This window comes from Hyla sarda, chromosome 5 (genome assembly GCF_029499605.1).
Source record: "Hyla sarda isolate aHylSar1 chromosome 5, aHylSar1.hap1, whole genome shotgun sequence".
NCBI classification, from domain to species: Eukaryota; Metazoa; Chordata; class Amphibia; order Anura; family Hylidae; genus Hyla; species Hyla sarda.
The window spans coordinates 158,636,106-158,661,730 of record NC_079193.1 but is presented as its reverse complement, the minus strand read 5'-3'; the positions used below and the strand labels follow the sequence as shown (position 1 = coordinate 158,661,730).

Sequence of the window (25,625 nt, the reverse complement as noted above, 5' to 3'; positions counted from 1 at the left end):
AAAAAAAAGTTTTCCAGTGGAGTACCCCTTTAAGCACCTCTGCTACTTGCAAAGGGAAAATTTTAGTTTACTTTTTTTCACAGCACTGGCCCTGCTGGTCACAAAAAGCAATGCGTCACAAAATTCATGTTGGCAATTTTCAATTCTAGAGCACATTGGGAATTATGGATACCACTTAGAACCCTGAAGTCCTGTTCTTCTATTGCATAACAAATAACAAAACACAAGGGGACATACAATAGTCTGTTCTTCACTGACTGCTTTTGAACCATGATCAGTGATATCTTTGTCTGTTTGTAGACGCAGTAGCCCTGATTTATTCAGCTTTAATAGGACAGTTACCAGCCCTGATGTCCAGGTCCCTTCAAGCCAAGGCCTCAACAAACTGCTCATACTATACTATATATTGTCCAAGCAGATCTCATCATTTGATAACAGTATCTTTAGAACCTAACAAAAGTTTTTCTGCACATCCTTTGTCTTACATCCTTCACATAATGCTTCTTTTAACTTTCTGATGTGGCAATGACATTTTTAGTGCTTGGGCTTGAATTGCTCATAGAGCTAATGACATTACCAGTGTGATATTTTGCTAATGTCTTAATCGCTACATGTTTAGGTCCTTGCTCCATATTTTAATCACATTTAGCGATTTTCACAAAACAAGGATAATGTGCCACAGAATAGCTTTTTCCAGCCATGTCTAAAATGTCTCTTAGTTGGGAATAAAACATTGCCGCAGACCCGGCTCATTATTTATTTCTTCATTAACCAGAGAAGTTGGTAAATATAGCAATGAACAAACCCCCGGATAAACTTTTTTCATTAACTGCCTTCTAGAGTCTCTGGGAAATAAGTGAATATTTAGGCTTATTTTGTTCTCTGAGTGAGGCACCTGCTTAGCAATGCAGATGAAAACAGTGCCAAATAACAGAACAGCTACCTTATGTGGGGAACCGGATCCCCTTGTGAGCTAGCAAATGTCATTCTCTGCATGGAGACCCCTGGATCATCATGAAGAGATCTGCGATGTCATTGACTGTGGAGCAATCCACCTGGTCTCACAAAATGAGGTTATCACTTAAATTTTCTCTTCTCATCTCATTTGCTCACAATGTGTCATGAAAGCTCAGTAAATTACCGTGCTCAGTGTGCCTGTGTTCTCAAGTAAACAATGTATCTTCCAAAACAAGATAAAATTATACAATGTAGACACCAAAGTATATTTTCTTCACAACAGTTCCTTTTTTGAATTGAGAAATAGTTAATAATATTATTAGATTTCCTAATTTAATTAGATTTACTTTATTAGTCTTCTTGTTGAAGCTGATAACAATCTCAGAATCTTGTAGTCCCATGCTGCAGTGCTTTATTATATCCTATCTTTTGATTGCTAGCACTGTGCAATTCTGTGCTATAGAATAGCATTGATCAGTGTTCTTGGTGCCGAGCATATACAATCTGCCTGAGGAATAGTGTTGCTCACGAATATTCGCAATTCGAATATTATTCGCGAATATCGCATATTCGCGAATTCGCGAATTTCGCGAATATAGCGCTATATATTCGTAATTCCGAATATTCGTTTTTTTTGGGGGGTTTTTTTTCACAGTACACATCACAGTGATCACCCCTCTCTGCTTCCAGCTTGTGTGGTGTAAAGAAGGCTATAATACTACTGTGTGAGACTGGCGTGCGAAAATTCGCATATGCGAAAATTCGCATATGCTAATTTTCACATATGCGAATTTTAGCATATGATAATTTTGTATATGCTAATATTCACATATGTTAATTTTCGCATACGCGAATTTCGCATATGCGAAAATAAAACGAGAATATAACGAATATGCGAATATTCGCGAATATATGACGAATATTCGTCCATATATTCGCGAATATTCGCGAATTCGAATATGGCCTATGCCGCTCAACACTACTGAGGAAGGCTGTATAAGCAGAAAGACTCAGAGCATTATGGAGGTAAAGAGAAAACCCTTCGGCCACCAATGGAACCCCATGCTGCCCTCCCAACCCACCAGCAACTGTACTTTTATTTTTAGATGCTGCAATCGACATTTAAAGGCATCTAAATGATTAATACCAGACATTGGTGTAATTGAAACATCAATAATCTGGTGACCATGAATGTGGCTATATTCTACACATTTTGATTTACTTTGTGTTTAGTACGAGCACCAAGAACAGAAATATACGCGCTTACATGCTCTGAAACACTATGAGTGAGGGTATTATTGCTTGGAAGAGGAATATTCTGCCACGCTGAATGCACTTGAGCATGAAAATCAGTCAGGTCAGCTTCTGGCAGCTACCTTTCTTATTGCAAAGTTCAATCTTGCGGAGTGTAATAATTCTTCTGATTTATTCATGTTTGCCCATTTTTATAATGACTATAAAACACAAGATGGGTTATATTTCTAAGTTTTTACTATATAACACTATATGGACAAAAGTATTAGGACATATTACACCTACAGAGACTTTTAGGATGTTCCATTTTAAGTCCTAGAATAATATGGAGTTTGTCCTCTCCTCTGCAGTTATAACAGCTTTCACTCTTCTTCGATAACACTAGAGATGAGCGAGCTTATAGTAATTCAATTCGTCACAAATTTCTCGGCAGTTGATGACTTTAGCCTGCATAAATTAGTTCGGCTTTCAGGTGCTCGGGTGGGCTGGAGACTCTCTCCTAGGACTGTATCCACCTTTTCCAGCCCACCGGTGCACCTGTACTCATTTATGCAGGCTAAAGTCAGCAACCACCAAGCTGAGTAGTTTGTGACGAATTGAATTACTGTAAGTTCACTCATCTCCAGATAACACTTATTGCGAGACATTGTGTGTCTGTGGGAATTTTTGCCAACTCACCTGGAAGAGCATTTGTGAGGTTAGACACTGACGTTGGATGAGAGGGCCTGGCTTCCAATCTCTGGTCTAGATCATTCCAGAAGTGATGAATCGGTTGAGGTCTGGGCTCTTTGCGGACCACTTAAGTTCTTCCTCACCAAACTTACCTAACCATACCTTTATGGTAGAATATGCTAGAATAAAAAATGGCCTCCGTCTAAACTGTTCCCACAAAGATAGAGGCATACAATTGTCCAAAATGTCTTTGACATGTTGTAGCTGTGGCATGCTATTTAATGAACTCTTTAGAATGTTTGGAAATGTTGGTAAAGGCAGACTACATCATAGATGCTGGAATTTATATACCTGTGGGGAGGGATGGGAATGAATGAAACACCTGAATTCAATGATACTTTTGTCCATATAATGTATCTCTTGTCATGTCCTTTTTATGATATGATATTAAGTGATTCTCTCTGATGTTCTATATATTCTCACTGAATAGTTTTATTTTTGTGTGAACTTCTTTATACCTATAATATTAAATGGATTATATGACTCATTAAAGGGGTTCTCCACTGCTTTAACCTTCTTTGGCCAGTTAGTTAGTACTGTGGCTATATGTCATTAACGCTTTCTTTCCTGTTGCTAACGTTACTATATGTGTTTTTTTTTTTTTTTACCTTTTTTAACAGACCCGGAAGCTGGTTAATTCCTTAGTTTGCTGGCTTGCCTCGACCACTTTTTTTTTCTCCCGCCGCCATCTTGCCATCGATACTTCACCCTGCAGGGTGTTGTGTGAGAGGCCGGCCTGCCCCTCGCTCTGTTTGTGCCCGCCTCCCGCGCTAATGAATATTCTGCCGTCATAAGCGCGCACCTCCTTACTTTCAGCTTCTTCTAAGCTGAATGCTGATTGGGCTGCTTGCGGCAAATCGGCTCTGGTGATTGGCGCATGCGCAGTTCGTCCTCGATCGTGAGGGTCATCTGCGCATGTGCCACTACGATGTCAGCCTCGGGCCTGAAGCGCTGAGGGATTGTTAACACTAACCTAGGTTAGTGTTAACAATCCCCCAGCGCGTCAGGCCCGAGGCTGATATCACAATGGCGCATGCGCAGATGACCCTCACGATCGACGATGAACTGCGCATGCGCCAATCACCGGAGCCGATTCGCCGCAAGCAGCCCAATCAGCATTCAGCTTAGAAGAAGCTGAAAGTAAGGAGTTGCGCGCTTATGATGGCAGAATATTCATTAGCGCGGGAGGCGGGCACGAACGGAGCGAGGGGAAGGCCGGCCTCCCACAGAACACCTTGCAGGGTGACGTATCGATGGCAAGATGGCGACAGGAGAAAAAATAAAGTGGTCGAGGCAATCCAGCAAACTAAGGAATTAACCAGCTTCCGGGTCTGTTAAAAAAGGTTAAAAAAAAAAACACATATAGTAACGTTAGCAACAGGAAAGAAAGCGTTAATGACATATAGCCACAGTACTAACTAACTGGCCAAAGAAGGTTAAAGCAGTGGAGAACCCCTTTAACATGTGCAATATTTAGTCCTAATAGTTTTTATACACTCTTGGGTATACTATTGCATTCATTATATATCTGTCATTTTAGTATTGAATTTTGACCTAACTCTAGTGCCCAATTTTATGTACAAAAGAACTTTACTTCATTTGTGCCCATTGCATATATTATCATTTAAGGCACTGCTTCCATTGGAGTCATGACAAATTGTCTTATTATAGAATCAATTAAAGAGGTACTCCGCCCCTAGGCATCTTATCCCCTATCCAAATTATAGGAGATAAGATGTCTGATCGGGGGAGTCCCCAGCAGCGAGACCCTCGCGATCAGACACCTTATCCCCTATCCTTTAGATAGGGATAAGATGTCTAGGGGCGGAGTACCCCTTTAAGGTTGTTATTATGGCAATAATAGCGTTGCGTGCTGTTCTATTCTCACCATCAGAAGTAACAGAACCTTTGCCAGAACCTCTGCCGGAGGGCATACATACGTGTGAACAGAGCCTTACCTAATGTCAATACTGCAATCTATATATAAATGGTTGAGTATATATGATGTATTATATATCCACAATATTATGACTATAAGAAATAATATGACTATAAGAAAAAATTGGCTATGAACATGATGCTATGGAAGAAAAATGACTTTACAGCATTGATTCCTTTGCTTTGCTCAATAAATAAATAAATAAATAAATAAAAGAAAGTCCAGAAAGTGGTTTTGTGTAAATGCAGCAGAAGGTTTATATAAGGCCCATCTAAATTATTGTAGGGTTACTATACCCACAGTGGACATTTTGCTAAAGTTTAAGTTTTCCATTGACACCCATACAGATGTCATGGTCTGTGCTTTTATGAGCAATTAGTTCCTTTTGATATCACAGTTCATAGCACTTTGCTTTGCAATAATATTGTAGGTCTTTTGGGAACTGCTAAGATTCAAAAGCACTAAAGTGAATTGGTTTAAAAGTATCCAATTTCATTACAGGGAAAAAAAAGTGTGGCTAAGCAAAAGATAGGGTCATGAAGCTGTAGATCACACAATATGATGAAAACTTTTATTGTAATTGTCCAAAAAATATAAGTGAAGTCTAATATCCTGGAATTTCATGCTTTTCCCTTTTGGTTGTTGACTTTGAAAATCAATAATCTTAAAGTTATTGTGTCAGCTTTTTTCCGAAGACAACTAAGCTATTATATTCAATCAGACTATTGTTTGAATGGCCAAACTATTATTATACTGAACCTCCCTTTTGGAGCAATTATTTGCAGCCAGTGGAGGGAAAAATCAAATAATTAACTGGAATTGTCTTAAAGGGTAACTCTCATTAAAATAAATTTTTGCTATTGCACTCCTTATGGTAAATAAAAAATATTTCTAATATAATTTGTTTAAAAAAAAAAAATATGGACTTAGGACCGAAGCCTAAACACAGAAGGTGCAGCATGGAGTGCTGAGGGGGGAGGGGGGGGGGGTTGTCCAGCCTCATCCAATCATAGCTCCTTTCACACTTAACTGCCATATGCTGTTGGTTGGACCCCCACCCCTCAGCACTCCAGGCTGCACTTCCTGTGTTTCGGCTTCGGTCCTAAGTCTGTGTATAAGATGGGGGAAAATGTGCTCTGTAGTGCACGTGATACTCATGATAATGATACTTACCTACCCCCGATTCATGGTCCCATTTGCCTGTTATGGATAACGTGCGAACAGAACCACAGATCAGGTGTAGGTAAGTACCATTGTCATCAGTAAATCAATATCACCCAAACTACACACCTGTGCCAACAGGTTAGTGTGGGTGAAACGGATGACAGTTTCCCTTTAAACTGTCATTAAAAAAAAGAAACTTTTGACATGTCACAGCTTTGTGCTTCTTCTGGCTATATCTAGTGATTAACACTAAGACCCGACTGATTTAAACTTTTGACATGTTTGTGTGACATGTCAAAAGTTTTTTTTTAAATGACAAATAACTCTTCAATTATTGTAAAATAAAAAAACGAATATATTTTGTGTAATCGTTCCTAACAGTTTTTAAAAACTCTGCATGCTGTTAGTGAACAAAATCATCTTTGACAACCACCCCCCCATGTACACTGAGGACAAGCAAGGTTCTGTACACTATGGACAAAAAGGGCTCTTTGCACTGAGGACAAGCGGGGCTCTGTGCACTGAGGACAAGCAGGGCTCTGTACACTGAGGACAAGCAGGGCTCTGTACACTGAGGACAAGCAGGGCTCTGTACACTGAGGACAAGCAGGGCTCTGTACACTGAGGACAAGCGGGGCTCTTTGCACTAAAGACAAACAGTGTTCTATGCACTGAGAACAAGCAGGGCTCTGTGCACTGAGGACAAGCAGGGCTCTGTACACTAAGGACAAACAGGGCTCTTTGCACTGAGAACAAGCAGGGATCTGTGTACTGAGGACAAGCAGGGTTCTCTGCACTAAGGACAAACAGAGCTCAATGCACTGAGAACAAGCATGGCTCTGTGCAGTGAGGATAAGCAGGGTTCTGTGCACTGAGGACAAGCAGGGCTCTGTGCACTGAGGACAAGCAGAGCTCTGTGCACTGAGGACAAACAGGGCTCTGTACACTGAGGACAAGCAAGGCTCTGTACACTGAGGACAAGCAGGGCTCTGTACACTGAGGACAAGCAGGGCTCTGTACACTGAGGACAAGCAGGGCTCTGTACACTGAGGACATGCAGGGCTCTGTACACTGAGGACAAGTAGGGCTCTGTACACTAAGGACAAGGGGGGCTCTTTGCACTAAAGACAAACAGTGTTGTATGCACTGAGAACAAGCAAGGCTCTGTACACTGAGGACAAGCAGGGCTCTGTGCAGTTAGGACAAGCAGGGATCTGTGCACTGAGGACAAGTAGGGCTCTGTGCACCAAGGACAGGCAGGGCTCTGATCACTGAGGACAGGCAGGGCTCTGTGCACTGAGGACAAGCAGGGCTCTGTGCACTGAGGACAAGCAGGGTTCTGTGCACTGAGGACAAGCATGGCTCTGTGCACTGAGGACAAGCAGGGCTCTGTACACTGAGGGCAAGCAGGGCTCTGTGCAGTGAGGACAAGCATGGTTCTCTGCACTAAGGACAAACAGAGCTCAATGCACTGAGAACAAGCATGGCTCTGTGCAGTGAGGATAAGCAGGGCTCTGTACACTGAGGACAAGCAGGGCTCTGTACACTGAGGACAAGCAGGGCTCTGTACACTGAGGACAAGCGGGGCTCTTTGCACTAAAGACAAACAGTGTTCTATGCACTGAGAACAAGCAGGGCTCTGTACACTGAGGACAAGCAGGGCTCTGTGCAGTTAGGACAAGCAGGGATCTGTGCACTGAGGACAAGTAGGGCTCTGTGCACCAAGGACAGGCAGGGCTCTGTGCACTGAGGACAGGCAGGACTCTGTGCACTCAGGACAAGCAGGGCTCTGTGCACTAAGGACAAGCAGGGCTCTGTGCAGTGAGGACAAGCAGGGCTCTGTACACTGAGGACAAGCAGGGCTCTGTACACTGAGGACAGGCAGGGCTCTGTGCACTGAGGACAAGCAGGGCTCTGTGCACTAAGGACAAGCAGGGCTCTGTGCAGTGAGGACAAGCAGGGCTCTGTACACTGAGGACAAGCAGGGCTCTGTGCAGTGAGGAAAAGCAGGGTTCTCTGCACTAAGGACAAACAGAGCTCAATGCACTGAGAACAAGAATGGCTCTGTGCAGTGAGGATAAGCAGGGTTCTGTGCACTGAGGACAAGCAGGGCTCTGTGCACTGAGGACAAGCAGAGCTCTGTGCACTGAGGACAAGCAGGGCTCTGTACACTGAGGACAAGCAAGGCTCTGTACACTGAGGACAAGCAGGGCTCTGTACACTGAGGACAAGCAGGGCTCTGTGCACTGAGGACAAGCAGGGCTCTGTGCACTGAGGACAAGCAGGGCTCTGTACACTGAGGACAAGCGGGGCTCTTTGCACTAAAGATAAACAGTGTTCTATGCACTGAGAACAAGCAGGGCTCTGTACACTGAGGACAAGCATGGCTCTGTGCATTTAGGACAAGCAGGGATCTGTGCACTGAGGACAAGTAGGGCTGTGTGCATCAAGGACAGGCAGGGCTCTGTGCACCGATGACAGGCAGGGCTCTGTGCACTGAGGACAAGCAGGGCTTTGTGCACTGAGGACAAGCAGGGCTCTGTGCACTGAGGACAAGCAGGGTTCTGTACACTGAGGACAAGCAGGGCTCTGTGCAGTGAGGACAAGCAGGGCTCTGTGCACTGAGGACAAGTAGGACTCTGTTCACTGAGGACAGGCAGGGCTCTGTGCACTGAGGACAAGCAGGGCTCTGTGCACTGAGGACAAGCAGGGCTCTGTACACTAAGGTCAAGCAGGGCTCTGTACACTGAGGACAAGCAGGGCTCTGTGCACTGAGGACAAGCAGGGCTCTGTGCACTGAGGACAAGCAGGGCTCTGTACACTGAGGACAAGCAGGGCTCTGTGCAGTGAGGCTCTGTGACATGCCCCCAGCTCACACATCAAGGATGATTGACAAGCCAGGAGCCTGCACAGAGTCCTGCTTGTCCTGCCCTCACTTCCTGTATTTGGTCTCCTCAGAGACACACAGGCAATAGCTGCAGGGACATTATTTTTTCACCCAAAAATATACAATTTTTTAAATCAATATATATTACAAATATACATATAATAGTATTATCTACATTATATCAAAAATTTTTGTTAACGACAGGTACAATTTAAATGTTTCCCAAACCACTGAGAAGTGCAACTGATGCTGTGACTTATAGAGCTCATTACTAACAATATCACTTTTGAAGGCAAAATAGATCTTAACCCTGTGTTTGCTAGGTGTCAGGGTAAGGGGTCAGATAGACTGAAATTTGACTACAAATTTCTCTTCCACCCTTTACTTTTAGTGACAGCTTAGATAAGTCAAACTCTACCTGTGGACAAGTCAAACAAGGTACACAGTTTAGTAAGCAACTTATTTTTGCCTAAAATGTCCTAATGATTTTGCTTCATAATTATAAAAGTAGAACAAGTCTGACAACATTTGCACCTAAATGATAGTTACTGACCATATAGCAAAACCGTGTGTCCGGGCTTTAAGTTGGCGTGCAGTTTTCTGTAGCACAGTGATAACAGGATTTTGTGTGCCATTGCATGGTGCTCCCTCAGGTACTGTAAATATGACAACAGCTCAATAATTATGGCTGTATAAAGACTAAGGCATATGAAGGAACATTCTTGCCCAATTCATCTCTATGGGTGTTCTATTATGGCTTCGTACAACATGAAGCCATTACGCTGCCGTACCCATAAATCCTATTTATTAACTAGTAGGTCAATACATTAATTTATTTTAGAGAATGTAGTATGGGATCCCTATATTTAAATTTTTTGGTGACCAGTGGTACTCTCAGGAATATAAGGAAAGTTAAACAAGTAAATTAGTTTTTTTTTTTTTTTTGTATGCGTGACTGCAGCTAAAGTAAATACTTCTTTCTATAATGTTCTATTTTACACTTTAATTCATGATGACCTTTTCTTGTTGCGAAAAATGCCCTCTTCTCCAACGTCAGATCAACTATGTCAGGGACAAAATATCCTAAATTATTCCTAGTCACAGTCATTGAAGCACTTCTTATATGCATGGCTAATGGCCTTAATTTTCTTCTTGTTATTCTGCTCTGAACATCTTGCTGGCATACGATGACCTACATGGTGCCAGAAATTTGCCAAAGTAAAATGCCTTGCATTAGACTAATGTGTCCAGAAACTTAACTCCAGATGCTCTATTGTGCAGATTCAAGGAAAATGAAACACAGAATACAGCAAAGAAATAATTTTTTGGCTTCTTGTTTGCATCTTAAATTATGATTAGAGATGTTGTGAAATTTTTTTTCCCTTCAAAAAATTAAGAAATCATAAAGCTTATAGTATAACATCATAAATAATGCAAAACAAATAATATTTACAGTATTTGAAGTAATAGATACAGGTACACCGTACAGATACTGTTACGCCGAGCGCTCCGGGTCCCTGCTCCTCCCCGGAGCGCTCACGGCGTTCTCCTCTATGCAGCGCCCCGGTAGGACCCGCTGACCGGGAGTGCTGCACTGACATTCATGATGGGGATGCGATTCGCATAGCGGGACGCGCCCGCTCGCGAATCGCATCCCAAGCCACTTACCCGTCCCGGTCCCCGGCTATCATGTTCTGGCGTGCGCGGCTCCGCTCTCTAGGGCGCGCGCCAGCTGTCTAAGATTTAAAGGGCCAGTGCACCAGCGATTGGTGCCTGGCCCAATCAGTCTGATTAGCTTCCACCTGCCCCCTGTCCAAATAACCTCACTTCCCCTGCACTTCCTTGCCGGATCTTGTTGCCTTAGTGCCTAGAGAAAGCTACTACTGTGTTTACCATTACTGTGTTCCTGACCTCCTGCTATTACTATTGACTACGAACCTTGCCGCCTGCCCCGACCTTCTGCTACGTCTGACCTTGCTTCTGCCTAGTCCTTCTGTCCCACACCTTCTCAGCAGTCAGCGAGGTTGAGCAGTTGCCGGTGGATACGACCTGGTTGCTACCGCCGCAGCAAGACCATCCCGCTTTGCGGCGGGCTCTGGTGAAAACCAGTAGCAACCATAGAATCGGTCCACCGACACGGTCCAAGCCAATCCCTCGCTGACACAGAGGATCCACATCCAGCTAGCCGAATCATAACAGATATATTTATTTATAGCGGAATAAATTTAACTCTACCGCTAATTAAAAATGAGAACTTATGCGTAGTAACTGTGTGATCAGACACACAGGGACCTGCTAGTTGCTGCAAGCATGTGCAGTGCACACAGACATCGTAACCACTCAGGGAGCAGGGGGAGTGACCCCAATGTGTGTGAGTGCACTGCATGTGCTTGCGGGGACTAGAAGGTCCCTGTGTTTCTGTTCATAACGGCGGATTGCTGCTTATGAGCAGGCACAGCAGGAGGCACACAAAAGGGGTCGGTCATCAATGGATCCGGATCAGTTACGAGTGACCCTACCTTTAATCTGGATTTCTACTAAAAATGCAAAAACATGCCACATATATGTAGGTAAATCAAACATAACAATGATATCCAAAGTTTGGTAATTGTTTTACCTGTCATATTGCAGTAAACTCTCATTGGTCCTTGTGGTCCACTTCCATCTGGATCAATCCAGTAGAAATCTGATATATTTCCCAGGTGTCTGTATACTTCACAAGAGAGCTCATACATGGCTAAAACAAAAAATAAAATAAAATCAAGTGTTGATGAATGAGGTAAGGCACCTATTTTGTTCATCGAATGTATATAAAATCTAAAATATGATTATATTTGTATCCCCATAAAGTGATGGCATATTGATACTTTTTTAATGGTTGGTCTTATTAAAATGCTGTGTCCTCTTGCCTGTTTTTCCTTTCACAGTGGCCCTGCCCACCCACCTATGTGGGGAACGGTAGCACTGTGCCATTCAGGTGGTTGACCAGAAGTGCCAATGTGCATGATAAAAAAAAAAACATGTCTCAGGATTGGTGGGGTGCAGGGTTTAGATCTCACCAATCATCAAGTGCTGGGAAATGCTACTGATATTTCCTCACTTTATGACATGGGAATGCTTGTAAGACAGAAGTAAACATCAAACACTTTAAACACAGTACTATTAAAGAATACAACCAATGGCACATTTTTCCAAAATCTACTGTAAGAGTATGACTGGTTATATACGTACCACATTAATGTACTGGGTGAAAAATGTTGTGGATAGTATATCAAGAGGGCTGTCACTTCTCCTGATATGTTTGTTTTAGTGAACACACTAGTATTAATGAAAAGAATTCTAAAATGTCAAAGTGCACGGGCAAGCCCTCTTTGAAAAACAGAATTGTAACACCTCATTATCAATTTATAGTATTCACATATTTCCAGGGGGAATAACAAAGACGTGGGACATTATAGAGTTCCTAGATGAGATGCTTCAGAACTGTCCTCTTTACATGTCTTTAGTGTGCTTTGATTTTATTGAATAATAGTGGTGACATTTTAATTAGTCAAATAAACATTTGATTTTATTTTATTGAATAATAGTGGTGACATTTTAATTAGTCAAATAAACATTAAACACAGTACATTTAAGGGATACTACTTTAGTGTTCAAAAAAATCCACTTAAAACATATGCATTTAAAAGAAAGATTTAGTCTGGAGTCACTTGAATAATAATTTTCTGCTAACTACAATTTAATGTAATTACTCCTTAATAATAATAATAATCAGAATAATTTACATAAAATACTTCCTTATGATTATTTTTTATCAGAAAGCTTTCAATCAGGCAGAATCCTTTGTCCTGATGGTGCTGGTCCTCCTGGCAGCACTCCCTACTCTCTATCCTCAGAGACAGTAAGTACACATTAAGCCAATTACTGAGGTGGGTCACTCCAATGTCAGTAGTATGAAAGTACAGGAAAAATCCTTTGGGAGCGGTCCGAAGAAATTTTCAGCACACAAGCACCTCTAACTATAAAAATTGAGATACAAACTTACACTTGGTGAGTGGTTCTTTTACAAACCACTCACACACTTGAAACACCTATATTGAATATCCCATGTGGATCCTTATGCGCTACAATCCATCTCGGTTTGGTTCCAGACCGCCCCATAGAGGAAGATAGAAACAAACAAATGCTAAAATTGGAGAGCGGACAGGATCTACTTTAAAGTGCATACAGTATCATTAACCTTCCTTCTTCACACTTACTTCACTGAGAGGTTTTTTTGCGTCCTAAACCCCCCTCAATCCTGCAAGCCTTCAAATAATCACTCTGGGCTCCTTTTCTCACCACGCTTAACTGGGCGGGCACGCCTCACTCTTCATTTCTTTTTTCATATACAAGGTAAGCAGTTTATAAAACATAAAATATCCAATAAAAGTACTAGTACTAGAGCCAACGCATTGCAGGGATTATTCCCCTTCCTCAGGAATACACTATTCTAAAACTGTAGTCATCTTATATACCTCTTTTTCACCTCATTTTCACCCAGAAGCACATTCCAATTGGACACATTTTTTCAATGTTAACAATTTTCAGGGACGCTCAATATTTTCATTAAAGGGGTTATCCAGGAAAAAACTTTTTTTATTTATATCATTTGGCTCCAGAAAGTTAAACAGATTTGTAAATTCCTTCTAAAAAAATCTTAATTCTTTCTGTACTTATGAGCTGCTTAAGTTGAGTTGTTCTTTTCTGTCTAAGTGCTGTCTGATGACACCTGTCTCGGGAACTGTCCAGAGTAGAAGCAAATCCCCATAGCAAACCTCTTCTACTCTGTGCAGTTCCCGAGACAAGCAGAGATGTCAGCAGAGAGCACTGTTGCCAGACAGAAAACAACAACTCAACTTCATCAGCTGATAATTATTGGAAGGATTAAGACTTTTTAATAGAAGTAATTTACAAATCTTTTCAACTTTCTGGAGCCAGTTGATATATAAAATAATTTTTTTCCTGGAATACCCCCTTAAAACCATTCGGGACCAGTGTATTAAGCTTAAAAATATAAACACTTTCTCTTCTGCATAGGGTAGAAAACCTCCCTAAACCCTCTGCTATTTGTTCTACGGGAATCACCCGAAGGCCCTGGGTTGCTTCGGGAGATTCCCGTAGAACAAAATAGCAGAGGGTTTATGGAAGTTTTCTACCCTATTCAGAAGAGAAAGTTTTTATATTTTTAAGCTTAATACACTGGTCCCGAATGGTTTTAATGAGAATATTTAGCGTCCCTGAAAATTGTTAACATTGACAAAATATTCGGTTTTAGGAGTATGTCCAATTAGAAGGTGTTTCCGGGTGAAAAAGGAGGTGAAAAATAGGTATATAAGATGGCTACAGTTTTAGAATAGTGCATCCCTGAGGAAGGGGAATAATCCTGGCAACACGTCGGATCCCTGTGTACTAGTACTTTTATCAGATGTTTTATGTTTAATAAACTGCTTACCTTGTATATGAAAAAAGAAGTGTGTGGATTCCGGCTGATTTTGAAGTTTGCGGATTCCGGTTGCTTCCGAAGTAAGAAGGAAGAGTGAGGCGTGTCCGCCCAGTGAAGCGTGGTGAGAAAAGGAGCCCAGAGTGATTATTTGAAGGCTTGCAGTATTGAGGGGGGTTTAGGACGCAAAGACCCCTCTCAGTGAAGTAAGTGGGGAGAAGGATGGTTAATGATACTGTATGCACTTTAAAGTAGATCCTGTCCGCTCTCTCTTAGCTTTTGTTTGTTTCTATCTTCCTATGTCAGGACAGACACCTAGAAGCACTGACAACTGCGATTGGGAAGTTCACAACAGCACTGGCAGTGAATTGGAGGCACACAGTATAAGTATACAGTAAGTATAAATTTGATGATTCAGTATATTCATTTAACCCTGTTGCCACGTGCAAATCTTAATAAAAAGGTGGCGTTTTAGTTTTGATTAGCCTAAGGAAGCGCTAAAAAGGACTGCAATATACAGTCCACTTCCCAACACTTTTTTTTTAAGTGTGTTGGTCCTAGGACCTTAGTTTGTATTGTTTGTCCAGTATTTGGTTCCCTAAGTAGCATGCACAGAATCCTGTAAGGGAAAGTAGGAGCAGATGGTAGCTGGTAGAAATAGAAAATCTCATACTTATCAAACAGGGTCTAAACCATACCGTGCCCTGCGCCAAAAGACTAAACAGAATCTTAGTCGCAAGGTCAAATAGGAAGTCCACGAATAATTCAAATAGGTGGGAGCAAAAACTTGTAAATAAGAAAACTTGCAGTTGGTAATAAAAACAGAAATATATCAATCCAGTTTAGGTATAACAAGCCAGTTGGGAGTGCATACTGTGTATACTCCACGGTATATATTTTCATTTCTTTAGAACATGTTACATATCTACAAAGAAAGCAAGAATAGATGCTTTCTGCTCTCTGTTCCTATACAACAGTTACTGGTAAGGTGACATCACATATAATATTATGCTTAGGGACCACCTTTAACCTAAAGGACATACTGCATAGCTAATGTTTATACTGTGTGAGTATATAAAGGATTTCTGTACTGTATAAGAGTATTTTCTGTTCTTAAACTTTTGAAAACTTTGTTTAAAAATGAAAAGAAAGTAATTGACAATGAATTTTTTAGCATTCATACTATTAAATGACTGTCAAGCAGCAAATTGACAGCCATCCCCAACCTAACCCACTCATCCCTAATTGTGAGGGTGACACTCTGTAACACTTGTGTACTTAATTACTGGGAAAAGCAATGAACTAGGAACAGCACTTATTTCCCAGGAGCTCTCTGTGTGTCTGGAGAAAAGCACAGAATGTGTGAACACGCTTATTCTGACACTTAGTAATTTTGTTTATTTCAAAGGTCCCAATGCCAGCGTTATATCAGTCATCAATGGTCTCCTGGTAGGACTGCAGTCTGCACTTGTTAGCCTCACAGAGATTGCAGGTTGTGACATATTCCATTTTTTTTCGTAATTTTTTTATTATTTGTTTTTCTTCTTTTGAAATATGTTTAATGATACAGTTTTAGTAGTTCTGGCATGATAATATAATGTTGCATAAATATGCTTACCATGTCTACCATCATAGCACCTATACAGGAGCCCATGTTAAGATACAGTCTTTCTGAATTTAACCAATTTTTATCTGTTTTTATCTTTGTTCATTTGGTATCCCCATTGCATTTAGTCATGCTGGAATAAATGAATAGTCCCTAAATGCCAATAACAGTACACAACTGAATGACTATAGGTGTATTAAAGGGGTACTCCGGGGGAAGTCAACTTAAATCAACTGGTGCCAGAAAGTTAAACAGATTTGTAAATTACTTCTGTTAAAAAATCTCAATTCTTCCAGTACTTATTAGCTGCTGAATACTACAGAGGAAATTGTTTTCTTTTTGGAACACAGTGCTCTCTGCTGAAATCACGAGCTCAGTGCTCTCTGCTGACATCTCTGTCCATTTTAGGAACTGTCCAGAGCAGCATATGTTTGCTATGGGCATTTTCTACTACTCTGGACAGTTCTTAAAATGGACAGATATGTCAGCAGAGAGCACTGTGTTCCAACAAGAAAATAATTTCCTCTGTAGTATTCAGCAGCTAATAAGTACTGGAAGGATTAAGATTTTTTAATTCATGTAATTTACAAATCTGAAAATATGTGTGCAGCTCACAACCAGGTATTAGAGGATTAGAGTATTCGAGTGGTTAAAGGACCCCCACCAATCCAAACGGGTAAAAACTAGAACAAAAAGTAACCACACCTCAAGAATACCACCCTAGGGTACACAGTTAATAATTGTTTGAGACATATAGTTTTGAAAAAAAATGCAGATTTTATTAAAACAGCATTGAATCAATAAAAAACCTAAATCGTTAAAAATATCAGAGCAATATCAATGTTATCTTAAACTGTCATTGGGCCCTAATGACAGAATTAGAAAATATATGTATAACAACCACCTAATATAGGATATTCTGTAGATATTAAAAGTAAATGCAATTTTTCAACGGCATATATCAATAATCCGGAATTGACTATTAGTCAATAGTGAGCAGCATTTTCTACATCAGTCCATCAAGTGACTTTGCTTTTTTTATTACAAGTGCCGGACTATCAGCCTTTTTCCATCACAAGTGCCGGACTAATAGTCAATTCCGGATTTTTGCTATATGCCGTTGAAAAATTGCATTTACTTTTAATATCTACAGAATATCCTATATTAGGTGGTTGTTATACATATATTTTCTAATTCTGTCATTAGGGCCCAATGACAGTTTAAGATAACATTGATATTGCTCTGATATTTTTAACGATTTAGGTTTTTTATTGCTTCAATGCTGTTTTAATAAAATCTGCATTTTTTTCAAAACTATATGTCTCAAACAATTATTCACTGTGTACCCAAGGGTGGTATTCTTGAGGTGTGGTTAATTTTTGTTCTAATTTACAAATCTGTTTAACTTTCTGGCACCAGTTGATTTAAAAAAAAAAAAAAGTTTCCACCGGAGTACCCCTTTAAGCTCCAAAGAATGTGTTTTCTTACCTTCAAAAATGTAATATTGGAAATTACCATCTCTATGTTCCAGCATGCCAAGTGCCACTCTGTTTTTGAGCATATTGAGGTCATCAAGAAAGGCTAACAAAAAAAACGTAACTATAGATGTAGCCAGTCTCATCTCTGTCATGTTACGATATTTTATTGCACTTCTGAAGTTGACATAAGTTATCCTAACACATTACACAAATATGAGTTTAACATTTTCCTCAGTTACTGGCCTTATCTTGAACCGTGACACAATATGATATTCCAATACAACACATTAATGTGGTTAGTTAACAACCTTAAGATAACCATAACTACATTTGTATATGTTATTCTTAAAATGTATTCATGCTTTCCTTCTGCTGACTGTGTTGAAATCTCATTAACCCCTTAAGGACCCGGGCTTTTTCTGTTTTTTCATTTTCAATTTTTCCTCCTTAACTTTAAAAAATCATAACTCTTAAAAATTTTCACCTAAAATTATATATAATGGCTTAATTTTTGCGTCACTAATTCTACTTTGTAATGACATTAGTCATTTTACCCAAAAATCTACGGTGAAACGGGACAAAAAATCAATGTGCGACAAAATTGATGAAAAAACACTATTTTGTAAGTTTTGGGGGCTTCTGTTTTTACGCAATAAATTTTTTGTCAAAAATGATACCTTATCTTTATTCTGTAAGTCCATACAGTTAAAATGATACCCTACTTGTATAGGTTTGAATTTGTATCACTTCCGAAAAAAGCATGAATACATGCAGGAAAATTTATACGTTTAAAATGGTAATCTTTTGACCCCTATAACTTTTTTATTTTTTTGTGTTCAGGGCACTTTGAGGACTCATTTTTTGCGCCGTCATCTGAAGTTTTTAGTGGTATGATTATTGTTCTGATCAGACTTTTTGATCACTTTTTATTCACTTTTTTGTGGTGTAAAAAATTATCAAAAATGCGCTATTTTTGACTTTGGAATTTTTTTGCGCGTACGCCATTGAACGAGCGGTTTAAAAAGTGGTATATTTTTATAATTCGGACATTTCCGCACGCGGCGATACCACATATGTTTATTTTTATTATTATTTACATAATGTTTTTTTTATTTTTGGAAATGCCGGGTGATTCAAACTTTTATTAGGGGAAGGGATAATTGAAAGGGTTAATGATTTTTTTTTGCACTTTATTTATGCAATATTATAGCTCCTATAGGTGGCTATAACATTGCATTAACTGATCTTTTACTCTGATTGATCCATCTCCATAGGAATGGATCAATCAGGGTTTTTGGCGATTGAATGCTCAAGCCTGGATCTCAGGCTTGAAGCATTCATTCGGCGATCGGACAGCGCAGGAGAAGGTAAGAAGACCCCCTCCTGTGCTACAGCTGTTCGGGATGCCGCGATTATACCGCGGTGATCCCGAACAGCTCCCTGAGCTAACCGGGCACTTTTACTTTCGTTTTTAGCCGCGGCTAAAGGGTTAATAGCGCGCGGCACAGCGATCAGTGCCGCGCGCTATTAGAGGCAGGTCCCGGCTTCACTATGACGCCGGGCCCGCCGCGATATGATGCGGGGTCACCGTGTGACCCCGCGTTATATCGCAGGACCGGGACTCATGACGTATGCATACGTCATGGGTCCTTAAGAGGTTAAACTGACTTGAACTATGCTACATAAACAGACACAGACTAAGAGCATGCAATATCTTTTCTTCTATCTCAAACAACACGTTTTAAGGTCACCTACTTTGGTTTGCTATTTAGTTTGTGTCAATTAAAAGGAGTTTATTCATAGAAGGTTTCATTTTTTAGAGAAGAACTAAAAATGCAGTTAAATGATACCTATCATTTAAAAAATAAAAAAAAATAAAAAACTTTTGGCATGTCAAAAAGATTTGATTAGTGGGAATGCAAGTGCCAAGACCCCTTACAATAATTAATACAAAAGGGTGGATAGCCCTGACTTGTTAGGGCTCTGACTATGCTGCCAAGGTTGGTCATCATGGTCTTTGTCCTCATCATCATCATTACTGTCACCTTGTGTAGGTTTCTAATCCTCTATTCCATCGACAGATTCCATCCCCAAATAGTTCCAAGGTCCCACTTCCTCCTCATCCAACTTCTCCTAAAGAAGAACATCCATATTGCTGCCAGCCAGATGTAAACCTTTCTCCATCCCTCTTTTCTCAAGGAAAAATGTGAAAGACTGATAAAACCATAGAGAAAACCATTACTCCAGGTTAAGGTTTTAATATTGGTTCTAACCGGTATTGATTCATGAGATATATGGTTTTGGCACATGGCTTTTCCATTTTGGCTTAATTTTTGTAAAATCAATGATGACATGGTAGTGATGCTGTTTTTTATGTGATGTTGTATATAGCTAATGTTAAAGGAGTACTCCGGGATAGCATGACTTTCCCCCTGTCCACAGGATAGGGGATAAGTTTCAGATCATGGGGGTTCAACCGCTGGGACCACTGCGATCTCCCATACATGGCCCCAGGAGTCTGCAGGACGGGGCGTCTCTATGGGAGAGCTGGAGCGCTGCATTTGGCAGTCTCCGGCTCTGCCATAGCAATGTGTGTGTGTGTGTGTGTGGGGGGGGGGGGGGGGGAGTTGTGTCGGCCACCGCTTTGTGCTGTGGTCGACATGTGCTCTTTCAACAATGGGGACCCCCCCCCACGCACAATCTGAAACTTTCTCGATGAGTACAGTAGTTATTACAAATGGCAGCTTTTCATCCCAGCTGCTACTTGTACAAAATGGCTCCCACCTAAAGAAATGACCTTATGATTTTTCACTGGAATTGTGATTGTGTACTATAATAATATCTGAAGCTTTTTTAAATATAAAAACATAACCTAAGAAACTTGTATTTCCAATCTTAATATTTCAAGAACTACAATATTATATCACTATAACATTTAATAAGTCTACTGTGAAGCCTTAGCCTAAGTGTTTGCAAATGATCATTCTGGAGTAGGAGAAATAATTTTATACACACATTTTCCTTCCTTGCTATATATACTGGTATTTCTGAAAATCCATTGTACCCACTCCTGCTGCTAACTAATGAACTTTTAAAGGATTTCAATTATCATGTATGCCCTGCAGGAAGATATTGGAGTTTAAAGCATACAGACAATATGGTATTAATTTAAACCACCAAACTGATACTTAGTGCAAGCAAACACAAGGATTCAAAGAATTGATAGGTGTGCAGAAAACTAGCCCAGGGGTCGAGAAAAGTACTTTAGAGGGTTATAAAGGAAAAGGAGAAAAGTAATATAGATTAAGAGAATCCTGGCACAAGATGAGATAACACACATCATATTTTGACTTTCTTGAAGTACCATTAAAGAAACAGGATCTGCATGTACGGTACATCTGCAAAGCCCTACTTAAAGTATTAGTGCTTCATCTCACAAGCACCAGAAACAAGACTTTTCCTGTTCCTTGAGTCTTAGTTTGCATAAAGCTTCTCTATCTGATGACCCCATGCATTTCCTATTTTATTGCAAATATCTGTCTCGTATTTGGTAAAGGAACCAACATATATGTTAAACTTGTATAGAAAGCTTGTCTTACTTTTAACTATAAAGATAAACTTAAAGTAAACACAAATTGACAATGTGTCTATTTTATTGTAAAAATGTTTAGTAACATACAATAAAACCTCCCACCTCTTTGAGAAGATCATTCCTTATCCAGACCAGATTTCCTGTAATGGATTTTCAGTTCCACCATTTACTATGCACTTTTTGCACTGGGTGGTCATCAGTGGTTTCACTGTATATGATATGCTCTCTGTGTGCTCACTGTATATGATGATGCTCTCTGTGCGCTTACCAGTGGCATTCATTAGCATATTAATTATGTGGGTGGACGGAGAATATGGAAGAGTCAGAGGTGCTGGGTGAGCCGGCTCCCTGCCTCCATTGCACGTTGGAGCGCAATGGAGCAGGAAGATTACAGTGCCATAACTCAGGAAATTCTCAACAGTTTTAAGTAAGTGATCCCTTTTTGAAAAGCTGTTCTCCCACACTATAACCCAATATATTGGGTTTTGTGTGAGTGGACACAGTGTCTTGTTCTCTTTAAATATAAATAATATGTGGCATATCCATATATACCATTCAGCAGATCCTTTAATACATTTTGTGAGTGGTGGGGTGGGGACACCATCTGTCAGACTTGTTTTTCCAGCATGTCCCACCAATGTTTAGTCAGAATGAGATCTGGGGAATTGGTAGTTCACACATTGAACTATGACATGTTTTACTATTTAATCCTGAACAATTATTGCAGTGTGGTGAACCACTGCTACTAGGGAATACTGCTGGCATGTGTTCTTGGGCGGCAAGTTAGGTTGTACATGGCAAAATAAAATCAACAGGAATGCCAACTTAGGACAAAATGTTTTGCAGCAGAACATTCATCAGAGCATCAGACCACCTCCACAGGCTTGACTTTTTACCATAGTGCATAATTTTCCCCAATTTAGCTAGGCAAATGCACCTGACTGTTCATAAGATATAACAATGCAATTGATCAAATTAGACAGACTTCTTCCATTACTCCATGTGCCCATTGTAGGGGCTTTCTGTGGCAGACATGGATCAATATGGGCACCACATCTGCAGCTGAGCCCCCCTAATATACACCAAACTGTGATGCACTATAAGTTGTGACACCTGTGTGAGGTTGGGTGCCAATGACCCTGTGTCTAGTCCACCTCTTGTTCCACCTTGGAATACTTTGGTTAGTACTAACCACTGCATTCTAGGAACACCCTACTGAACATGCCACATGTTCTGACTCAGTTGTCTAACTACCACAATTTGGTCCTGATCTCCTTGCATGCACATTTATGAGTTCAAGAACTGTTGTTTTTTTTTTGCCTAATATATCCCAGCCCTTGAATGTGCTATTGTCACAAGATAATAAACATAATTCACTTCTGCAGAGAGTGGTTTTAATGTTATGGCTGATTGGTGTGTTAGGTATGGTAACTCATATTTCGAGCAGTTATATTGTGATTCAAAAGCTATTCCTCTGTTGGTTTGAGTGATCTGTTTACTATACGCAGAGTATGTACATTTTTATTTTTCTGCAATACTTTATATTAACTTCATGTGAGAAAAACAACTTCTTATTTAATTTTTTGTAATCCTCTATAATTACATTGCACAGAAGTGACTGCTGTGTTCTGGCAGATTATGGGAACAGGGAAATCATTTTCACATCTCATTCAGATAATGGATGAGCTGTGAAATGAGTTCCATAGTAGACGGGTACCTTGGAGGTTGCTTTGACTGGCTCTCTCGACTTTTCTAAGGAGCTGTAACATTTCAATACCACAGCTAAAAGTACACTTTAATTTCTTCTTCGAAAGAAAGGGCCAAGAGGTTATGGAACATTTTTTAATGCGTACAGTGAACTGACTGCATAGCCTAATACAGTAAATGTATCATTTTCTCAGGAAGCTAAAAAAAAAGTTGCCCTTTATGGAATGTTAGGTTTGATCTTTAACCTACAGTTTGTGGCCCATGTGACTCCTGAATATAAAGCTAAAATGTATAATTTATGTAATATGAATATAAGTTATTTGTGAACATTCTCAAGTCTGTGTATTATAATTTGTCATGAAAAACAAGAGAATTGCCTTCTACACAATGTGATACCCAGAGTGGTGTCTTACAGAATGTTGTGGAAAAGGTTGGACGGACCACAGAGCTACATAATTGAATTAAAAATGATGCCAAGTAAGCAGCTGGATTTACTTCATACAGAGATCTATGACATAGCCACATACAGAGTTTGGAGAGTATTATTTTTTAGTTCTACACTCATTGGCCTTTATACATTTTTAATCTAAATCAATTTCAGAATTAAATTGCAGTAAAGGGGCCTGTGCTTCTAGGAATAATTTTTCATAAGAAAAAACTTTATGATTTTTTTTTACATTAAAAATATTGAGACTGGTCTATTTAAACATCTTTGACATTAATTTATTACATAGGACAAAAAGGTATATTTTTCCAATAGGTTAGAAGTTTCTTCCAAACGTATCAGTGTTCTCGGGATATCAATACTGAATATGAAATGTGCCCCCCTTGCACCCTTTCTGCTGTATCCTTGACTCCAGTATGTGAATGCAGTTAAACACTATGAGGGTATGTTCACATGAGCGGGAGCAGGGGGAGCAGCCGCAATGGTCGCGGGGTTCTCATGGAGCAGGGGAAGCGGCCGCTATGTGTGCGAGTACACGGAGCATGCGCGGCGACTTGCACACCGCTTCAGTGTGTCTGCTCATAGCGGCGTATTGCCACTCCAAGCAAGCACATGTAAAGCCACCATACAGTGGTCCTTCAGCGGCGGATCCACAGCGTAAAATATGCTTTGGGTCCGCTTGTGTGAATGTACCCTAATAGAAATGCGACCTATTGGTACCATGCCCTACCATACAATGGTGTAGGCTGAAGGCAATTTAGGTGCTAGATTATAGACACAGAACAATGCAATAATGTAATTGGAAGCTGTCTAAATGTGTTGTGTCTGTATTTATTTATTTATTGGGAGGGACAAGAAAGCACTCAAACTGTATTTGTACATCATTGCGTAGTGGCAGTAATTGGGCACTATTTCTGTAAAAAGGGCATGTAATGGGCTCTATAACTGTATTGAGGGAAATAAGAGGCACCATTACTGTGTAAGGAGCGTTAAGTGGGGGGGGGGAGGGACAATAAAGAGAACTTTGCATTTAAGTGGGAATTATATAGGTTTTCTTATACAGGGCACTCATCTCTCATCCTTTAACCTGTTAACGACCAAGGCCCTTAATAGTCAATATGCGGACGGCTAATAACCCTTTAGTTCCCCGTTGTCAAAGCAGCAGCATCTAAAGGCACCTTTAAACAGTCCCTGGTGGTCCAGTGGGGTGGATTGCCCCTCCAGTGATGAGGTAGCCAGAGGGCTTACCTCTCCTTTCTTCCTGGTCCCGGCTTTGTGATTCATAGAGCCTTGCTGCACCAGGCTTTATCAATCAAGCGCAGAGCACACAGATCAGTGTATTTCTATGAACCTACATTGATCTGTAAGAGGAATCTAATGATTCCTTCTAAAAGTCCCCTAAAGGGAATAACAAAGTGTAAAAAAAAAAAAGTTTAATAAAAGTTTAAAAAGCACCCATTGACCTCTTCCATATTCAAAGTTTAAATCACCCTCCTTTTCCCAAATTCCATATGAAAAATATGTAAACATAAAAAAAATAAACGTGGTATTTCCATGTGCGTAAATGTCCGAACTATAAAAATATAACGTTAATTAATTAATTGCACGGTCAATGGCGTATACATAAAAAAAAATACCAAAGTCCAAGATTGCGTATTTTTGGTCACTTTGTATACCTTAAAAACATGTATAAAAAAATTATCAAAAAGTCCCTTCAAAACAAAAATGGTACTGTCACGATGCCGGCTGGCAGGAGGTGGATCCTCTGTGCCAGAGAGGGATAGCGAGGACCGTGCTAGTGGACCGGTTCTAAGACACTACAGGTTTTCACCAGAGCCCGCCGCAAAGCGGGATGGTCTTGCTGCGGCGGTAGTGACCAGGTCGTATCCACTAGCAACGGCTCACCTCTCTGGCTGCTGAAGATACTGAAGATAGGCGAGGTACAAGGGAGTAGGCAGAAGCAAGGTCGGACGTAGCAGAAGGTCGAGGCAGGCAGCAAGGATCGTAGTCAGGGGCAACGGCAGGAGGTCAGGAACACGGGCTAGGAACAGACAAGGGAACGCTTTCACTGGCACAAGGGCAACAAGATCCGGCAAGGAAGTGCAGGGGAAGTGAGGTAATATAGGGAAGTACACAGGTGATCACACTAATTGGTAATTGGGAAGATTGGGCCAGGCACCAACATTGGTGCACTGGCCCTTTAAATTGCAGAGACCCGGCGCGCGCGCGCCCTAGGGAGCGGGGCCGCGCGCGCCGGGACAGGACCGACGGAGAGCGAGTCAGGTACGGGGACCGGGGTGCGCATCGCGAGCGGGCGCCACCCGCATCGCGAATCGCATCCCGGCTGGAGGCGGTACCGCAGCGCACCCGGTCAGTGGATCT

The 25,625-nt window shown here is 40.7% G+C and overlaps 1 protein-coding gene across 1 annotated transcript in view; it reads right to left on the bottom strand.

Moving 5' to 3' along the window:
- CNTNAP2 (contactin associated protein 2) overlaps positions 1–25,625 on the bottom strand; it is a 1,818,787-nt gene that overhangs the window by 497,287 nt on the left and 1,295,875 nt on the right. Inside the window, exon 12 of the mRNA XM_056520555.1 lies at positions 11,551–11,670. Within this exon, the coding sequence (XP_056376530.1) occupies positions 11,551–11,670 (120 nt within the window). The remainder of the gene's footprint in view (positions 1–11,550; positions 11,671–25,625) is intronic.